Genomic DNA, 16,881 nt, shown 5'->3' with positions numbered 1-16,881 from the left:
TGACCGTTTGTGATCATCATGGTTTCCTGCACAATATGGGTCATGATCAACAGAATAAAAACAATCATTCTGTTTAATGATTTCTTGGTTGTACATCATGTCCCTTTAATTGTCCAAGCAACAATCACATCTAAAAGTTGAGCAAACAAAAACTCTAACAGACCGATACATTCTTATAATAGATCATATTAGATCATGTCGCTTATATAATATTCTAGTATTATATAATTTTCTTGCACATTTTGTAAAAGTGATGTTCAAACAGAAAATGATGCAACATGCAAATGGTATCTATGTTTAGAACTTTAGAGAGAGGAAACTCAGTTTCACTATAAAGTGGCTTCAAGAAAACAATTTCAGAGGCTACATTTGTAATATATGAAAAATAAATGAAAACTGCTGAGGAAGAATTAATAGTTCCATAATAAGCATTTTTTCTTTCTTCGTCACGTCAAAAAACCTCCTTCTTTTAAATACCTAAAATTTCACTTTAGTTTATTTTTTTATAGTTATCACTTTAGATGCGAACTTGAACCTCATATGTATAAAATAAAAAATCTTTATTTTCAATTCAATAGGAGTTTTTTGTCATATTTTGTTCGAGTTTGCAAGAATCAATCTTCTTTTGTCTGTTTTGTTTGCACAGCTTACTCTCCTCCCAGTTCATTGATGCTGATGTAAAAGTAAACAAACAAGAAAAACTTTCGTCAACCTGCTGAATAGACCACCTGAAGTCTGTGGGAGGAAAAATCCAAACATCTTCAGCGCTGTTCAACGCAGACATACATGAAGACCAGACGACCGAAACAGTGTCGAGTCTTTTGCAGCTCTTCAACCAAACCATCATCAGAGCCACAAGAAATACAACTGACTCACCAGATGACATTCCCTCTGACAGATGCTGACGTTTGCACAATTTAGGATTAGAAATAATCTTTAGTGTAGACATGTTTTCCTTTTATTCCTTACCTTCAACATAGGTTTCTTATTGTAAGTCTCTGTACAAATGCTCACATCCTTAATCCCTGTTCCTTATATTATCTTAAACCAAGGCCTCTTCAGAGGACATGATCATTAAACTACTTTGATTTGAGACGACCATAAGATTTGGTCCAGTCCTAGCCCGTCCAGCATGTACTCCGCCTGAAGCTCGCAGTGGTCAGCAGGCAGGTGAGTAAGGCCGACACGGTCAGACACAGGTTTGAAGACGTGCTGGACTCCCCTCTGCTGGGACGCGACCCCTCGCCGTGACACCTGGTCAAATACGTCTTCCTCTGGACGCAGCTGTAAAGCAGCCTGGGCTCCTGCGACCACACGTACAGACCGTCGGACCTGCCGGCGCAGAAGCGACTGACGGGATAAACCACGGTGATGTTCTGCAGACAGTAGCCGCCGGGTTGGATCTTGCTGACGCTGAAGGCCTCTTGAGTGAAAGGAGTCATCTCGTGCATGATGGAGGACGACACTGCAGGAGACGTAACAGTCGTGGTGTGTTGAGTTGAGCCTGGAGAAAAGAAACATTTAGTTTTAGAAAACGAAAATATTTTTTTGCTTTCCTGTCTACTGCGAAGACTTGTTAAGAGGTTGTGAAAGTATATCAGTGGCATCAGAATATTGAATCTTTGAATTCAACATTTTTAATTAAATATAAAAAAGAGTACCGATCCACTCTTTTGGTTTTGTCGGATGTTACTATTATACCAACATTTTTATACTGAATTTTTACATTATAAAAATAATAAATAATGTTTCCAATTATTGCTGTATGTTTACTATTATTTGTATTCCTTTTTCATCTTGTGCTTCTATTGATTAATCTTACATTATTATAAGGTGGAGGCTTCATATTTGTTTTTTTCAATTATCTCCTTCTTCAATTATGTGTAATTTGCATTATTTTAAATTGTGCAAAATTAAACAGACTAATGTCTAATTATTGGTTTCAAAACATCAAACTCTACATGTAAAAATAAATCATGTTTCGTTTTTTAAATTCAATTATAGTACATGTAGTACATAGTAAAAACAAAACAAAAAACCTTTCAACATAAAAATGATTGAATTAAATTATTAAATAAAAATAAATTGACCCTTTCAATATAGAAATGATTCAAAAAGATACATTAAAATAACATACAGTTTGACCATTTGAAACGCGATATCCAAACATTAAACATTCCAATTGACTGAGCTTGTAAGTGTTATTTTAAGTTAAAAAAATCTGTTAAATCTTAACTATAATATTTTGGCTAAATAAAAGATAACATATGACGTTATGATCTATATTTCTTAACTATCTGAGGTTGAACAAAAGTACCAAAAATACAATACATGATACAAGTTCAGTTTTCAACAAACATTAGTGATGTCTAAATAGCTTGTGGCTCATCCCGTTTTGAACCAAACAGAATTGAAAGAATGTTGGTAAAATTAGCTTTGCAGTCTTTATTCAGCTTTCCAGGCTTAACCCTTGTGTTATGTTTGGGTCAAGTTGACCCGTAGGCCGGAAAACAAACCAAAAAGTATAAAACAAACGTGTTACACTACATATTTATATCCGGAATCCAAGGAGGTCTTTTAACCAGAAGCAACACAAGGGATAAAAAAAACACCTTTTGTTTCACCTTGACCCAGAGACTACACAAGGGTTAAGTCGACACAGGCCTGTTGGGGGCGCTCTTACCTTGGTTCATTTTATGCCTCAGATGAGAAACTAGTGGAAACTTTCCTTGACCACAGAATCTTCCAGAGAAATCATCCATGTCCAAAGTCCACACAGCAGCGCCCCCTAGCTGCATCCTCTTGAGATGATCCACCTGGGCGACACATTCTCGTCAGTGTCTTCGCTGCTGATGTTCCTCGACCAAACTTTTACCTTGGCATTGATACTCTTGTGGTCGTCAAAACCGACCCACTGATGGCCTTTGGTGGCAAAAGGGATCTGCTGTGTCTCGGACCACTGAGCCGTGGTGTCTCTCAGGAACAGGCAGGTCTGACAATTGTTACACAAACATGGTTAGTTGTTTTGTGCTCCACACAAAGTGTTTTAAGGCCTGGAGTCAGAAGAGAATCCAACTTGCGACGCTGTCATGATATAGAGGCCGATGACATCATCAGACGGAATAGGATCAACAAGACCCGAGGCAAAGAAACATGATTCTCAACCTGTGGAAGCTGTTTTCTCCACCAGTGTTTAGACCTTTCGTCTATTAATAGTATTGAACTTTTCTCTGGTTCTTTAGATGATGAATGTACATTGTCTGTCCCACTACTTCTCTATTTAAAAGAAGACTTAAAGTGTGTTTTTATACCTCATAGTAAGACCAGAGACCGATTTCCTGAGTGTAGGGACCCGGGGTGGCGGGGCCCCTGACTGGAGAGCCTAGTCCGGATGCGTTTGAAGAAAGAGTGAACGATCGACCGTAAAGGGGGAAACCAACCAGCAACTTGACTGCAGGAGCACCTTGGTCTCTCCAGAAGTGCATCACAGAATCCTTGTCGAAGAGAGAAGAATGTTGAGAAGAACATTATTGTCACAGAAGTATCTTCTTTGTGTGCAGATGAACAACTACTGGAATACAAAACAGATATAACATTCTAGAGAACTTAATGCTGTCTTTCACTGTTTATGGGATCATTTTGTATGTGATCACATCATGTGTCACATGATCATGTATGTCATGTAAAGTATACTTATGTATATTTATAGTTTTCATATTATGTATATTTAGTTATATTTATAGGTATCATGTTATGTATACTTATGTATATTTATAGGTTACATGTTATGTATATTTATTTATATGTATAGGTGTCATGTTATGTATACTTATGTACATTTATAGATGTCAAGTTATGTATACTTATGTATATTATAGGTGTCATGTTATGAATATTTATAGGCGTCATGTTATGTATATTTTTAGATGGCATGTTATGTATATTTATAGATGGCATGTTATGTATATTTATGTATATTTAAAGGTGTCATGTTATGTATATTTATAGATGTCGTGTTATGTATACTTATGTATATTTATAGATGGCATGTTATGTATACTTATGTATATTTATAGATGGCATGTTATGCATACTTATGTATATTTATAGGAGTCATGTTATGTATTTTTAAAGGTGTCATGTTATGTATACTTATGTATATTTATAGGTGTCATGTTATGTATATTTATAGATGTTATATTATGTATACTTATGTATTTTTATAGGTGTCATGTTTTGTATATTTATGTATATTTATAGGTGTCGTGTTATGTATGTTTATGTATATTTATAGATGGCATGTTGTGTATACTTATGTATATTTATAGATGGCATGTTATGTATACTTATGTATATTTATAGGAGTCATGTTATGTATTTTTAAAGGTGTCATGTTATGTATACTTATGTATATTTATAGGTGTCATGTTATGTATATTTATAGATGTTATATTATGTATACTTATGTATTTTTATAGGTGTCATGTTTTGTATATTTATGTATATTTATAGGTGTCGTGTTATGTATGTTTATAGATGGCATGTTATGTAGATTTATAGATGTCATGTTATGTATACTTATGCATATTTATAGGTGTCATTTTTTGTATACTTATGTATATTTATAGGAGTCATGTTATGTATTTTTAAAGGTGTCATGTTATGTATATTTATGTATATTTATAGGTGTCATGTTATGTATATTTATAGATGTTCTATTATGTATACTTGTGTATTTTTATAGGTGTCATGTTTTGTATATGTATGTATATTTATAGGTGTCGTGTTATGTATGTTTATAGATGGCATGTTATGTAGATTTATAGATGTCATGTTATGTATACTTATGCATATTTATAGGTGTAATTTTTTGTATATTTATGTATATTTATAGGAGTCATGTTATGTATTTTTAAAGGTGTCATGTTATGTATATTTATGTATATTTATAGGTGTCATGTTATGTATATTTATAGATGTTATATTATGTATACTTATGTATTTTTATAGGTGTTATGTTTTGTATATTTATGTATATTTATAGGTGTCGTGTTATGTATGTTTATAGATGGCATGTTATGTATACTTATGTAGATTTATAGATGTCATGTTATGTATACTTATGTATATTTATAGGTGTCATGTTATTTGTATTTATAGGTGTCATGTTTTGTATATTTATGTATATTTATAGGTGTCATGTTATGTATACTTATGTGTATTTATAGGCGTCATGTTTTGTATATTTATGTATATTTATAGGTGTCGTGTTATGTATGTTTATAGATGGCATGTTATGTAGATTTATAGCTGTCATGTTATGTATACTTATGCATATTTGTAGGTGTCCTGTTTTGTATATTTATGTATATTTATAGGTGTCATGTTATGTATATTTATAGATGGCATGTTATGTATACTTATGTATATTTATAGGTGTCATTTTTTGTATATTTACTAATGAGATACTGTTAAGAATGTATGTCGACCCTGACATAAGCTTCTAATGTCCATCCCATGTGTTGCTGAAGCTTAAATAAAACTTTGTTTACAACGTTGTCCTCGTTGTCTGTGTAGAGAGGGCTGTGGTGGGCTGAGACTCCATCGTGACCACGGTGAAGGTCAATGGTCTTCACACTCATGAAGTCCAGGTACCTGGAACATCGAACACATTGGTTTGATCTGTGTTACAATGCGAGCACAAGTGATGCTCTCACTTTGAGATCTCTGAGATTTCATATCCTCCGGCAGCAACTGAGGCTCTTGCTGGCACTGCTGCTGAGATGATTAGTCTCTTTTCTCCGGAATTCTCCTCTTCAAAAGCTTGAAGAAGCTCCTGAAACACAACAACGCATATAAAGCGAGTTACCAACACAATGTTGTTTGTGTCTTTTTACAAAGAGCAGAAAGTTGTGTGTTTGTGTGTGACAGAATTTGTGTTGTGAATATGCAACAATACAAAAGTTTCACATTATTGAAGTAAATACATGATGAAAAACTGTCCAGATTAGAGGAGATCCTGTTGTCTACTATTTATTTTGAATAAGCCACAAAAGCTGTTCAGCTCTTGAGATGTGGCATATGGGGGGAGTCTGAAGAAAGGGCGTTGGACTTTAAACATATAATATCAGCATCATATCGGCCTGATAACAATGTTTGAAATGTACTTATATCAACAATGATTAAAAGGCCAAATAGCTGTGCACTGAATCAAACATATTAACATGAGGCAAGATTACATAGAACATATTATTGTTATTGTTATATTTTTTATTTTTATTACTTTTATTATGTTCTTTATCTTTATCTTTAGACTTAGATTGTATCATCTTGTTATTTCTCTCTATTTCTCTTTGTTCTTGTTCTTAATTTATTTTTTATTTATTTTTTATGAAAAATTGCTGTATTTGCTTTGGCTATTGGAAAAAAACAATTTCCCAAAGGAGACCTCCTGAGGGATCAATAAAGTTCTACCTTACCTTACCTTACCATACCTTATTTTATATTTTAAGCTACATATTATTTCAAGATATACATCAGGCTATGTATATTTTTAACTTTGGGAGAAAGGGTGAGTATCCGGAGAAAACCCGCAAAAACACAGGTAGAACTCACTGATCAAATACTGTGGTTTGGAACTGATTAAAGAAAACTGAACAAACACTAATTTTACAAATACTGTAAACAAATACCGCACCTTGCACAGCAGAGTGAACCTTTGTTTGTCCTCCATTGAACTGTCAACTCCCAGCCTTTCCCAGTCCAGATCCAAACCATCCAAACCATGAGTCCGTAAAAATGCAACGCTTGACTGGATGAACGTCTGTCTGTTGGCTGGAGTGGAAACCATTTTGGAGAACCTTGATGGTCAGGCGTCATTTAGTATTTTAGGAGTTTTGACAAAACATAAATTTGAAAGTCATTTTATTCTACACTATAAAAGCTAAGCCTCATTAGTTGTTACCATTGGTTTGCCTCTCTGAGGCTCCACCTCGCCACTGTAATAGCCCTTTCCCACTAGCTCGCTTCAGCCTCACTCGACTCAACCTGGTTTTTGGAGGTATTTGGATGTTTTTAAACATGTCGCTTTGGATGAAGAAAATAAAGACCCATTCGTGATCATCAAATAGACAAACATTTCTGCCTTTAACAGATTACCTTTGAAACAATTCCAACACTTGGTCGACATGAGAGTAGAAAATGAGTCAAATTTGAATGTTGGGTGAACTAAACTGTCCTCAAAACCTCCAGAGAAGTTACATTAAGTATTTTCCAAAAAAAGGTGTAAAAAATACATGTCACTGGATCAGAAAAATAAGTTGGCGACGTACTCACTGAGATGAAGCGTCGTCTTCTCTCACGGACAAAAGCATCTTCACTCTTGACCTGCTTATCAAAACACAATTTGAACCAAACACAATTGAAAGTATGTTGGTAAAACACATTTAAACGAAAACCTGTTTATATATGAGTGAGTATATTTACACATCGGTGAAGCTGGAAAACATTTCTTTAAATCTGGCCACATGTAATTTACTTGAGATACATGTTAACACGTTAAGCTTTCCCGTTTAAAAAGATTAAAATATATGAATTATGTATAAAATAGAAATGTTGCCTGCTTCTGATCTCACCACTCTCAAAGAAGATATCCTATAACTCGAGCAAGCTATTAACCGCTCTAACTTTTCCCCTAGTCTTAGAAATGTGTAACTGGAATCATGTAAATTCTGAGTTGCGCCATTGCCAAATAAAGCATGTGCATTTGTTAAGAAAAATGAGAACTTTTTTTTTTTGTTGTGTTAGTGTGTCTTGTTTTATCTTCGTGGTAATTTAACCCTTGTTATCTCTGGGTCAAAGTGACCCGAATAGGAGGTTGTTCACCTTGATCCAGAGACAATGCAAGAGATACCACAAACACATTTGTTTTCGGACCTTCAGGGTCACCTATCTCTGACCCACTGATGTAAAGACTCGGGTTGTCCAGACAAAGATATGTAGTAAAAAATATTGATCAAATAATACCTAGCGATTTCTACTACATGATTCAAGATTGTCCAAAACAAACATTAGTGCAAAGACATGGACATAAATATTATTTATCCTGACACATATGAACAACAGCATCAGGGTATAGCAGATCAACCCACCAACTTCAATACAAACAAAAAAATGAGATGACTATAATTTGCTTGTTGGATGGCAACACATTTTCCCTAAAATATTCTTGAATATGTGGACTAAGTAAACTAATCCATTGTCAACATTACAGAATGCAGTATTTCAGTGTTTAGATATTTGGAATGAATTGTATCTATATATTTGTCTTGAAGACGTGTAAAGGTAATTGGATATAATATGCTTTTTTAATTTAATTTAATTTTTTTTTCTTAATTTGATCTGTTTTAATAGGACGCCACTTTTAAACAACTGTGCATTTAAAACTTCACAAGACAAAAATCACCTCGTCTTGAGCTCCGTGAAGGACGAGTACAGGCCGTTCCCATTCCATACGTTGTGCGTGAGCTTATTGCTGTGGTCGATGACAGCGAAAGAATACACCAGGTGTGTACAGAGCGATGGGTCCGTGTTCTCAGGCAGGAACCTTCCAAACCCACTTCTGTATTGTGACCAGTTGGTAAAATAACACACCAGCTTTGTTGTGGTTGCTGCTTTACAAAAACAAGGATCAGTTCAGTCTAAAAAAAAATTGTCTCCTGAAATCTTGCAGCTCACCTATTCGTAGGAATAGTTGCAAAGCTGTGGGAACAGGACGACATTCCAATTTCAATTGAGAAGAGCTAAACACACACAACAAGAAAAAAAAAGTCTCACCAACTGCACTTGTGATCCCAGCGTTCATCTCCATCGTAGGTCGGCCACCGCCCAGTGAATGACGCGGCGAGAAAATAACTCCATCAATTTATGCCTCCACAGCTTGGACTCGTGTTACTTTGCGTCACGAAACCTTTCATGAATATGTGATTTGAATATAGCCTCGAACACGCCTGGTGTAAAGTGATAGAGCAAGTGAGATCCAAGGGATGGCAGAGTTTGGTGTGTGAAGAAAAAAAAACCTCTTTGCCTTGAGCAAATGTCACACGGTCGGTATTGTTGACGCGGATCATCCTTATGCAGCTTCCAAAGTGTCCCACTTTTCTACCTGGGGCCCCTTTTTAAATGACACCCGCCCGGAATCTGCAAATATCCAACACTGTAATGCTGATATTTCGTTGATCAGGTGTGAAGCAGATCCGGGCTCTCGAGACAAAGGTGGTGTCACGCCGAAGTGCTATGTTTTAGCCACTAGGGCGAAGAGGGTGGAAGGGCCTCGAGGAAAAAAACCTGAGAACACAAGGATCCGCTATCGCTTTTCAATCTCAGGTGCACCTGAGGACACAACTGAGCTGTCAATGGCGCACACCTAAAAGCAAAAACCAGTTGTAAACGTGTACAAAAGGAATATCATTCCCGGGATTAAACTATATGTGTTTTATGTAATGTCATACCAGGGTAGCAGGTTCAGTCCTGCAAACAAAAAGGATGTGGGTTTGATTTCAGCTTGAGGCAATTCCACTCACAGTCTAAAAACACACTGGGGTAAAATATCAACTCTCGCCCGTGAGCGCAAGAGTGCAACAATGTTGTTTCTTTGGCTGGGTTCCCTGTAGTGGACTGGCGACTAGAGTATCAAGACTGTTACTGCCTCCTGCTCTGAGTAGATCTGGCCCACCTCAGACACAGTTCAGGGTGTAGGTTTCTTTGTCTGGAGCTGACCAGGAGGACCTTACAGCCATCCTGGTCAAACTGTTTTAAGCTCATCTTAAATTAACAGTCCAACCCTAAATTATCACCATGTTTAAGTATCCTTCAAGATTAAAAGATAAACTCTTGTGGTGAAACGGGTCAATGCCTGGCTTGGGACATAAGACCTGGCCCTTGAAAACCCATTAAAGCTTCTACAGGGTTGAAGATCTAAAAGCGGTGGAGCGGTCACATCAGTTGGAACCCCAGTAGAGAGCCATAGAGTCGAAACCACAAGTGGACATGTAAGTTGGCCAAGGAGCTGTCTTTAGAGGCAAAGTAAAAATGGGTGGAAAAGCCTCACCTTGGTGAGTGTTACTGTAGAGGATGAACAGCTAGTTTGTGCAGTCGAAATCCCCTCATCAACTGTACGCCATAAAGCAGACAGAAGCCCTTACTGTACCAGGTGAAAAAGCCACCCAGCATCTTGGAGGGATTAAGAATAAAAATGTCTGGATGCTTATGCCTTGTTCTAGTCAAAGCTTTGTCTTTATAAAGCATCAATTTCCAGAGCAAGAAACTCAGCCTCGACATGTCATCAGCCAACTTTGAGAGGCTCACCAAACACTGGGATATTGTGGACTTGTTCATGGTCGCTTACTTCTCTTCAGCGGGACAAGTCTGGGGAACGACGGGACAGTCTCTTGTGTTGTGACAATTACAATCTGGTTCTGAAATCTCACTCCAACGAGAAGAGGAATTGTGAGTCTCAGGGAAATCCACCATGACGTCAATTAATAATTATGGGTTTTGATAAGCCTTCTGTATAATCTTTAAAACAGGGAGCTACAGAAAAATCAATTGTAATATTTGAAAGGATGAAACTCAGTGACCCCTTGGCAGAAAAAAATACTTAATTGTTGTACTTTGTTCTTTCAAGAAAGAGTGTGAAGGATAAAACAGGTTAAATTCACCCCAATTCAGAAACGTCTCCATGGTGACCATATAATTACACTAGTAGGGTAACTTGAGTTCAAGTGTCACTGAAAGTCTCTTGACCTTTGGTATGACGGAAGAAAATCTGCTGTCAAATGGTCAAAGAGTTCTAATAGTGTCACGGATGTTTAAACTGTGTACTTGACTTTAAGTTCCTAAGGTATGTGAATGTTTTCCTTGTGTGTTGCCATTATTTGAAAAAGCGATATCATCGACACGACCCACTCACACAAAGACATGAAATGTTTGCAGTTGCTTTTATTGTGTAGAAGAAGCAGACAGAGTTCTTCAGTGCGGTGGCTCACATTTATGGCCAAACACAGCACTTGCAGCCGTCGTTGAAAACTGTGCCATTTCCACAGTTTTTCAGGTAGGTCCTGCCATTTACACATTGGTAGAAGGCGGTCTTGTCCTCTGGGTGAGGGTACAGGCCATCGGCCTTGTCGGCGCAGAACCCTTGTCCTGGAATGGGAGGCTTGGTGGTAGCAACGGGCTTGTTGCTCGTTGTGCCTGGTCTCTTTGTGGTCGTGCCGCTTGGTTTTGGTGTGGTGACTGGTGGAATAGGACGATCTAAAGGCAGTGAGAGTAGCAGTCATTAGAAGTATTTCTCACCAAACCAAGTATCGTTCTCACAGAACTCTACATATTCATCGCAGTCCGACGGAGAAACGTACCAGACGAGACAAGGTCCCTCAGGTGGCCCAGCAGAGGGTGATTTCCCTCTCCGCAGAAGTCTCCGTTGAAGTCATCCAGGTCCAAAGCCCACACAAACACACCGCCAAAGTTGTTGTCCTTCATGTACTTGACCTGACATCCGAAAAAACAAAGGGACTTCAATTTCTGATCTGCTTTCACATTCACCATCTGCTCACCTTGTTCTGATAGCTCCTCCTGTCGTCATATCCAACCCACTCGCTGTTCTTGCTGGCATATGGAACCTGCTGGTCGTCGATCCAATCCAGAGATGCACCTTTCAGGAAGGTACAGATCTGTCCAGAGACAAAAATGAAAAAAATAAATTTTTGCTTCTTATCAGACGGTCCTACTATTACAGTTCGAAACCAGCTTCACCTCATAGTAGGACCAGAACCCGGCCTCACGGGTGAAAGGTCCAGCTGCAGCAGCTCCACTGGCCGGGGCGCCAACACCTGTGTTGGATGAAGACAGACGGAAGGTACGACCATAGGTCGCGAAACCCATCCTCAGCTTCTCCACTGGTGTGCCCTGGTCTCTCCAGTACTTCATGGCGTAGTCCTGATAACGAAATGGTGAACTTTAATTATTGAAATTCTGGTCCTACATATCACTGATTTTGGTAAACACTAGCATGAAAGTGTTGTCAACACTCACGGTATTGAAGTAGATGAGGTCTCCGGTGTCCTGTGAGCCTCGGTACAGTGGGCTGTTGTGTCCAGTAAACCTCTCCCATGTTCCGTGGAAGTCGTAGGTCATCACGTTGATGAAGTCCAAATACCTGCAATCAAGCGTTGTGGTCAGACCCAGGTGCTGTCAATCATTATGAAATGAAACAAGTCAAATAAAAATGGCCTTTACTTTGCAATTTCTGCAATTTCATATCCGGCATCAATGGTTCCCTTTCCAGCAGACACTGCAGCGGTCAGCATGAGTGGAGCGACGCCCTTGGACTTGCCCTCAGCAGCGTAGGCCTCAACCAGTTCCTGTTTTTTCAAGTCAAATACGTTGTCAATGATGTGTCCCGGTCCCACTCTAAGAGTGTGTGAGAGAGAGTGTCACACCTTGCAGAGCAGAGTGAACCTCTGCTTGTCGATGGGGGGGCTTCCACGGGATCCGGGGTATTCCCAGTCCAGATCCAGACCATCAAATCCATGAGTCCTCAGGAATCTGATGGACGACTGGATGAACTTTTGACGGTTAGCAGGAGTAGAGACCATGATGGAGAACCTGGGGACATTTTTCAGAATTCAGTTTTGTCATCAAATACCTGTTTTCATTTGAGAATCTACATGTGTGTTAAACTGTGTGTGTGCCTCACTTTTATCTGAACACACAAATTAGGAACAGAGATTATCAATGTCAACAATTATGCAGACCAATTGTGTCATTGAGTGTGACACGCCTGCTCTATTGAGACTGAACAATAACTTGAATATTTCTTTTCTTTTTGATCATATGTTCATATTGCATTGTTTATCCACGATATTATTGACAGACTCACTGAGTTGAGCCGAAGTTCCAGCCTCCCACTGCCAGCAAAGTCTTCAGGCTCGGGTTCCTTAAAAGACAGGATAGAGGTGAAGATTCTGCTTCATTCGTCGACGTCAGACAAGACTCACTTGCTCTTCAGGCCGTTGAAGGTTTTGTACAGGGTCTCGTCGTTCCACTCGTAGGTGACTAGCTCGTTGTTGGAGTTGATGATGGAGAAGGCATAGATCAGGTGGGTGCACAGGTGGGGGTCCACGTTGTGGGGCATGTATTTGCCGAGCCCGGGTCTGTACTGGGACCAGTTGGTGAAGTAACACACCATGTCTGACGCCGTGGCTGGAGACGAAATATTTCAAGAATGAAAATTTTGAGCTTGATGATGACGATATAAAGTAAAAGGATGTGAGATTGTTTTACCCATATTGCACATGACCAGGCAAAGGCCTGAAGAGAGAGAAACGAAAAGTCACTTTCTGTCAGTCAGAGGAGGAAAGATCTAGTAAATACCTGCTAGAAGAGTGAACTTGGTCATCTTGATTTCAAAGTCTTTTCTTTCACAACACACTGAAACAAAGGAGATTAATGAGGTCAGAAGATCCACATGAAAACAAATGAATAAATAACTAAACACAATGTAGTTGTGCGTTAGAAGGACTGAACACAGTGTGTGTAAAGTCAGGTACGACTTCCCACTCACCTTGGGACCTGGGTAAGAGACCGAATTGGTAGAGTTTCACGACGTCTTTTATACACAAACCTGAAGGCAGGGGTGGGATCAGTCCAAGCGTAAACGAGAAAAGGTCACTTACAAGTTGGGTCGTATTATTATGGAACCTGGACTGATACGAAGATTAGATAGAACCGACTGAGTGATGTAATATAATATATGACATTTATCAGTCAGTCAGCACAAATAGAGCGGCTGTTGTGATCGTGTGTTTGGACGTTGTCAGGAGACTCACAACGTCGGTTGTTATGTCCCTGGAATCTCCAGCGATATCGTCTGTCCAACAAGACATTGTCAATACTCGCCTGTTGATGTCTTCATTGTTGGTAATTATAGTATTAACATTTTCAATTAAAGAAACATTCTGTCAGTCATGGCACATTTTTTACAAGAAATAGATTAAAGGCTGTTGTTCAGAACATGAATCACAGATGCAGTCGGATTTTTTTTGTTATTGACGCATCGTTTATTAATGCCATGCAACGTTGGTGCAGACAGTATCAAAAGTTTGGTTTCAGTTGGTGCTGGTTTCATCTGGGGAACATGAAAAAGTACCAGATACAGTTGAAATGGTCGCCATGCAAAATGAGTCTTGAAGTACCAATCAGGTGAAATATGAAAACCATTCAACGGCACGCTGGATGATCTCTCAGAGAACACTTGTGATCCATTAAATCACTGCCTTAGTAGATTTTGTAGTATTCTTGATGTTTTAGTTAGTTGTTAGTTAGCAGTTAGTTGTTGAAAAAAAAAGTAAAGTGTAATTTGGAAATCCCATTTTTACTATGCAGGATCAGGTCATTTGTCTTAATTGCATCTAGGGTTTTCAAAGCAGCATTGGATTGGATCTCCATGATTTTTATTTTTTGCTGAAAAAAATCTCTAAAGGACAATGATGTCACAACATGATCTGGAGCTTATAATCCGTGCGTTTGTGTCTTCTCGTTTCGTTTAGACTATTGTAACAGTTTATTTTTGTGTCTAAACAAGAGGAGCTGCCTCGCCTGCAGTTAATTACAAAACTCTGCAGCGAGAATTCTGACCCGCTCTAGTAGAAGAACTCACATTTCTCTGATCCTTAAAACTCTTCACTGACTTCCAGTTTCTTTCAGGATCAACTTTAAAATTCTGGTTCTTACTTTCAGATCTATTCATGGTCAGGCTCCTCCTTACATCAGTGATCTGATCCAGCCTTACACCCCAGCTCGGGCTCTGAGGTCTGTGGATCAGAATCTACTGATGGTTCCACGCACACGGTTCTGGAGGATAGAAATCCTTCCAGGCTGTTGCTCCTAAGCTTTGGAACGATCTTCCTCTCTCTTTGCGCTTGATGGATCTACTGACTCCTTCAAGAAACATCTCAAGACGTTTTTATTCTTGCAGACTTTTCCTTGATTTTCTTGGACTTCTGTGTTCATCCTATGTGCGTTTGCCTTTTGAATAATATATTTAAACTGTGAAATGTTTTTGATTGTTAAAGCACTTTGTGACCCTGGTCTAGAAAGGCGCTTTACAAATAACCTTTACTTACTAACTTACTTTTTAAGATCACAACGCTATATAAATAGAGATTATTATTATTATTATTATTATATATTATTTTGCCTGCCACCAATATAAAGAACAAAAGTCGCCTTCATTCTTTTGTAAATTTTTAAGACAAAAATAACATAAACCTCCACTTCTATTTGTGATTCATTTTATTCTATGAAGTCACAATAGATAACAAATACAGATAAAAATACATTGCAGATGTTTTTATGAAAAAATAATAAATGTGCATGAGTTAACAAAATAAAGAATGTCCAGGTTTCTTAGTAGTGACGAGCATTTGACTGATCACTCGTGTTCCTGCAGCAACCAAACCTGCAAAGTCTTTGCATCGGAACCGCTCAAGACTTGGTTCAGTACATGGCTTAAGCATAGGATTTAGGAGAAATCCTCTTCAGTTAATTTCTTAAATTAATTGTGAATCATTAGTTTCAAATGTCATTTTAACTGTTTTGCTTCCAATAATCATATAATCTGTAGTTTGAAGTCCGCTGGCAAGTTAATCTCTTCTGTGATGTAGAAAGTGAGGAAAGTTTTTTTGAACATTTATTAGGCGGTAATTGTGAAACAGCTGATAGCACATTTGAGAATAATTAATGAGAGATTAAAGTGGTTGTTTTATCAGTTGTTAAGCAAACATACGACAAAGTTCTTTTGTGAGCCTTTCTTATCAGAGTCACAGAAGCAGGGAATGAGCGAGTCTTATCTAACAGGGTTTGCTGATTAGGAAAGTTTGACTGAAAAACAATAAATAGGTCAACACTTTATTATTCATAACTAATTCAGAAAAAATATAATTGTGAAGACTAATAGCATTGATCATGTAAAGACACAATTTAAAGGATGAATTTGATTTCGATTAAAGTCAGAGCTCATGAACATGATCTGCTGACTCATCAGAAAAACATTGAAATAACAGTTTCTAAATTTTAACATTTAATATCCATGATTATTAATATTGGTTTTATTCTCAATAATAAATGGTTTCAAAAAAATGTATTGTACTGTATTGTACTATTGGCATCATTGTGGCCTTGTGTCCCTGAGCAAGAGCCTTCACCCTGATTGCTCCTGATGGTTGAGCTTATATAAACAGTCCGACCTTCAGATGAAAAACAAATCATATGGAGTTTGTATTTCACTCATATTTACTAGTTTACTGGTTCATTTCTTTGAGTGAACTTGAGTTAATTCTGAAACAAGAGTCACATCCTAATATTTTAGTAAACAAAGCCAAGGTTCTATCAACCTGTCACACAGCACTAAGATGTGCACATAAAATCATTAAATAGCAAAATCAATCACTGATATTGAACAATTTCTTTACTTCTTTGCGCTAACAAACCGTCAATAGAAGTCTAAATGTGCCTAAGAATGTTTTCGGTGAAAGAGGTTAAGTTCATTTTAGTAATTTAAAAAGCAAATATAATGTACCTGGTTCTTCCTTTTTTCTATATTAAAAATGAATATCAACAAAACTTTCATATGGTTTTCTTCACTTTGAGACTGATGTAGTGAAGTCAAGCCTTGTCTCCAGGTCTTCCACTGACAGTGTTCTTGTTTGTGTGAGTGCATGAGTGTCACAACTCCTAGTGCTGCTCATTCTCTTGTCTTGATTCTTCACCTCCTGCTGGATCCATTCATCCACCACTGGTTAGCTCCAGCTCTGTTGGTTCAAT

The 16,881-nt window shown here is 37.9% G+C and overlaps 2 protein-coding genes across 2 annotated transcripts; both read right to left on the bottom strand.

Annotated features, from left to right (window-relative positions):
• Positions 1-1,118: 1,118 nt before the first annotated feature.
• On the bottom strand, positions 1,119-8,869 carry LOC148070565 (chitinase-3-like protein 1). The gene is made up of 11 exons (XM_087801093.1): positions 8,836-8,869; positions 8,737-8,760; positions 8,465-8,678; positions 7,336-7,389; positions 6,698-6,860; positions 5,718-5,836; positions 5,553-5,655; positions 3,312-3,494; positions 2,876-2,992; positions 2,684-2,816; positions 1,119-1,465 (listed from the first exon to the last, which is right to left on the bottom strand). Exons 1-11 carry the CDS (start codon positions 8,867-8,869, stop codon positions 1,119-1,121), a joined length of 1,491 nt encoding a protein of 496 aa, XP_087657219.1.
• A 2,114-nt stretch (positions 8,870-10,983) lies between these two features.
• Positions 10,984-13,460, bottom strand: LOC148070564 (acidic mammalian chitinase-like). Its single transcript, XM_087801882.1, has 11 exons — positions 13,432-13,460; positions 13,342-13,368; positions 13,056-13,260; positions 12,938-12,994; positions 12,498-12,663; positions 12,295-12,419; positions 12,091-12,214; positions 11,812-11,994; positions 11,613-11,729; positions 11,415-11,547; positions 10,984-11,310 (listed from the first exon to the last, which is right to left on the bottom strand). Exons 1-11 carry the CDS (start codon positions 13,454-13,456, stop codon positions 11,048-11,050), a joined length of 1,425 nt encoding a protein of 474 aa, XP_087658008.1. The 5' UTR covers positions 13,457-13,460; the 3' UTR covers positions 10,984-11,047.
• Positions 13,461-16,881: the final 3,421 nt, after the last annotated feature.

Source organism: Callionymus lyra, chromosome 10 (assembly GCF_982586985.1).
Source record: "Callionymus lyra chromosome 10, fCalLyr1.hap1.1, whole genome shotgun sequence".
NCBI lineage: Eukaryota > Metazoa > Chordata > Actinopteri > Syngnathiformes > Callionymidae > Callionymus > Callionymus lyra.
The sequence above is the reverse complement of the archived record's forward strand: the minus strand, read 5'-3'. Positions and strand labels throughout refer to the sequence as shown.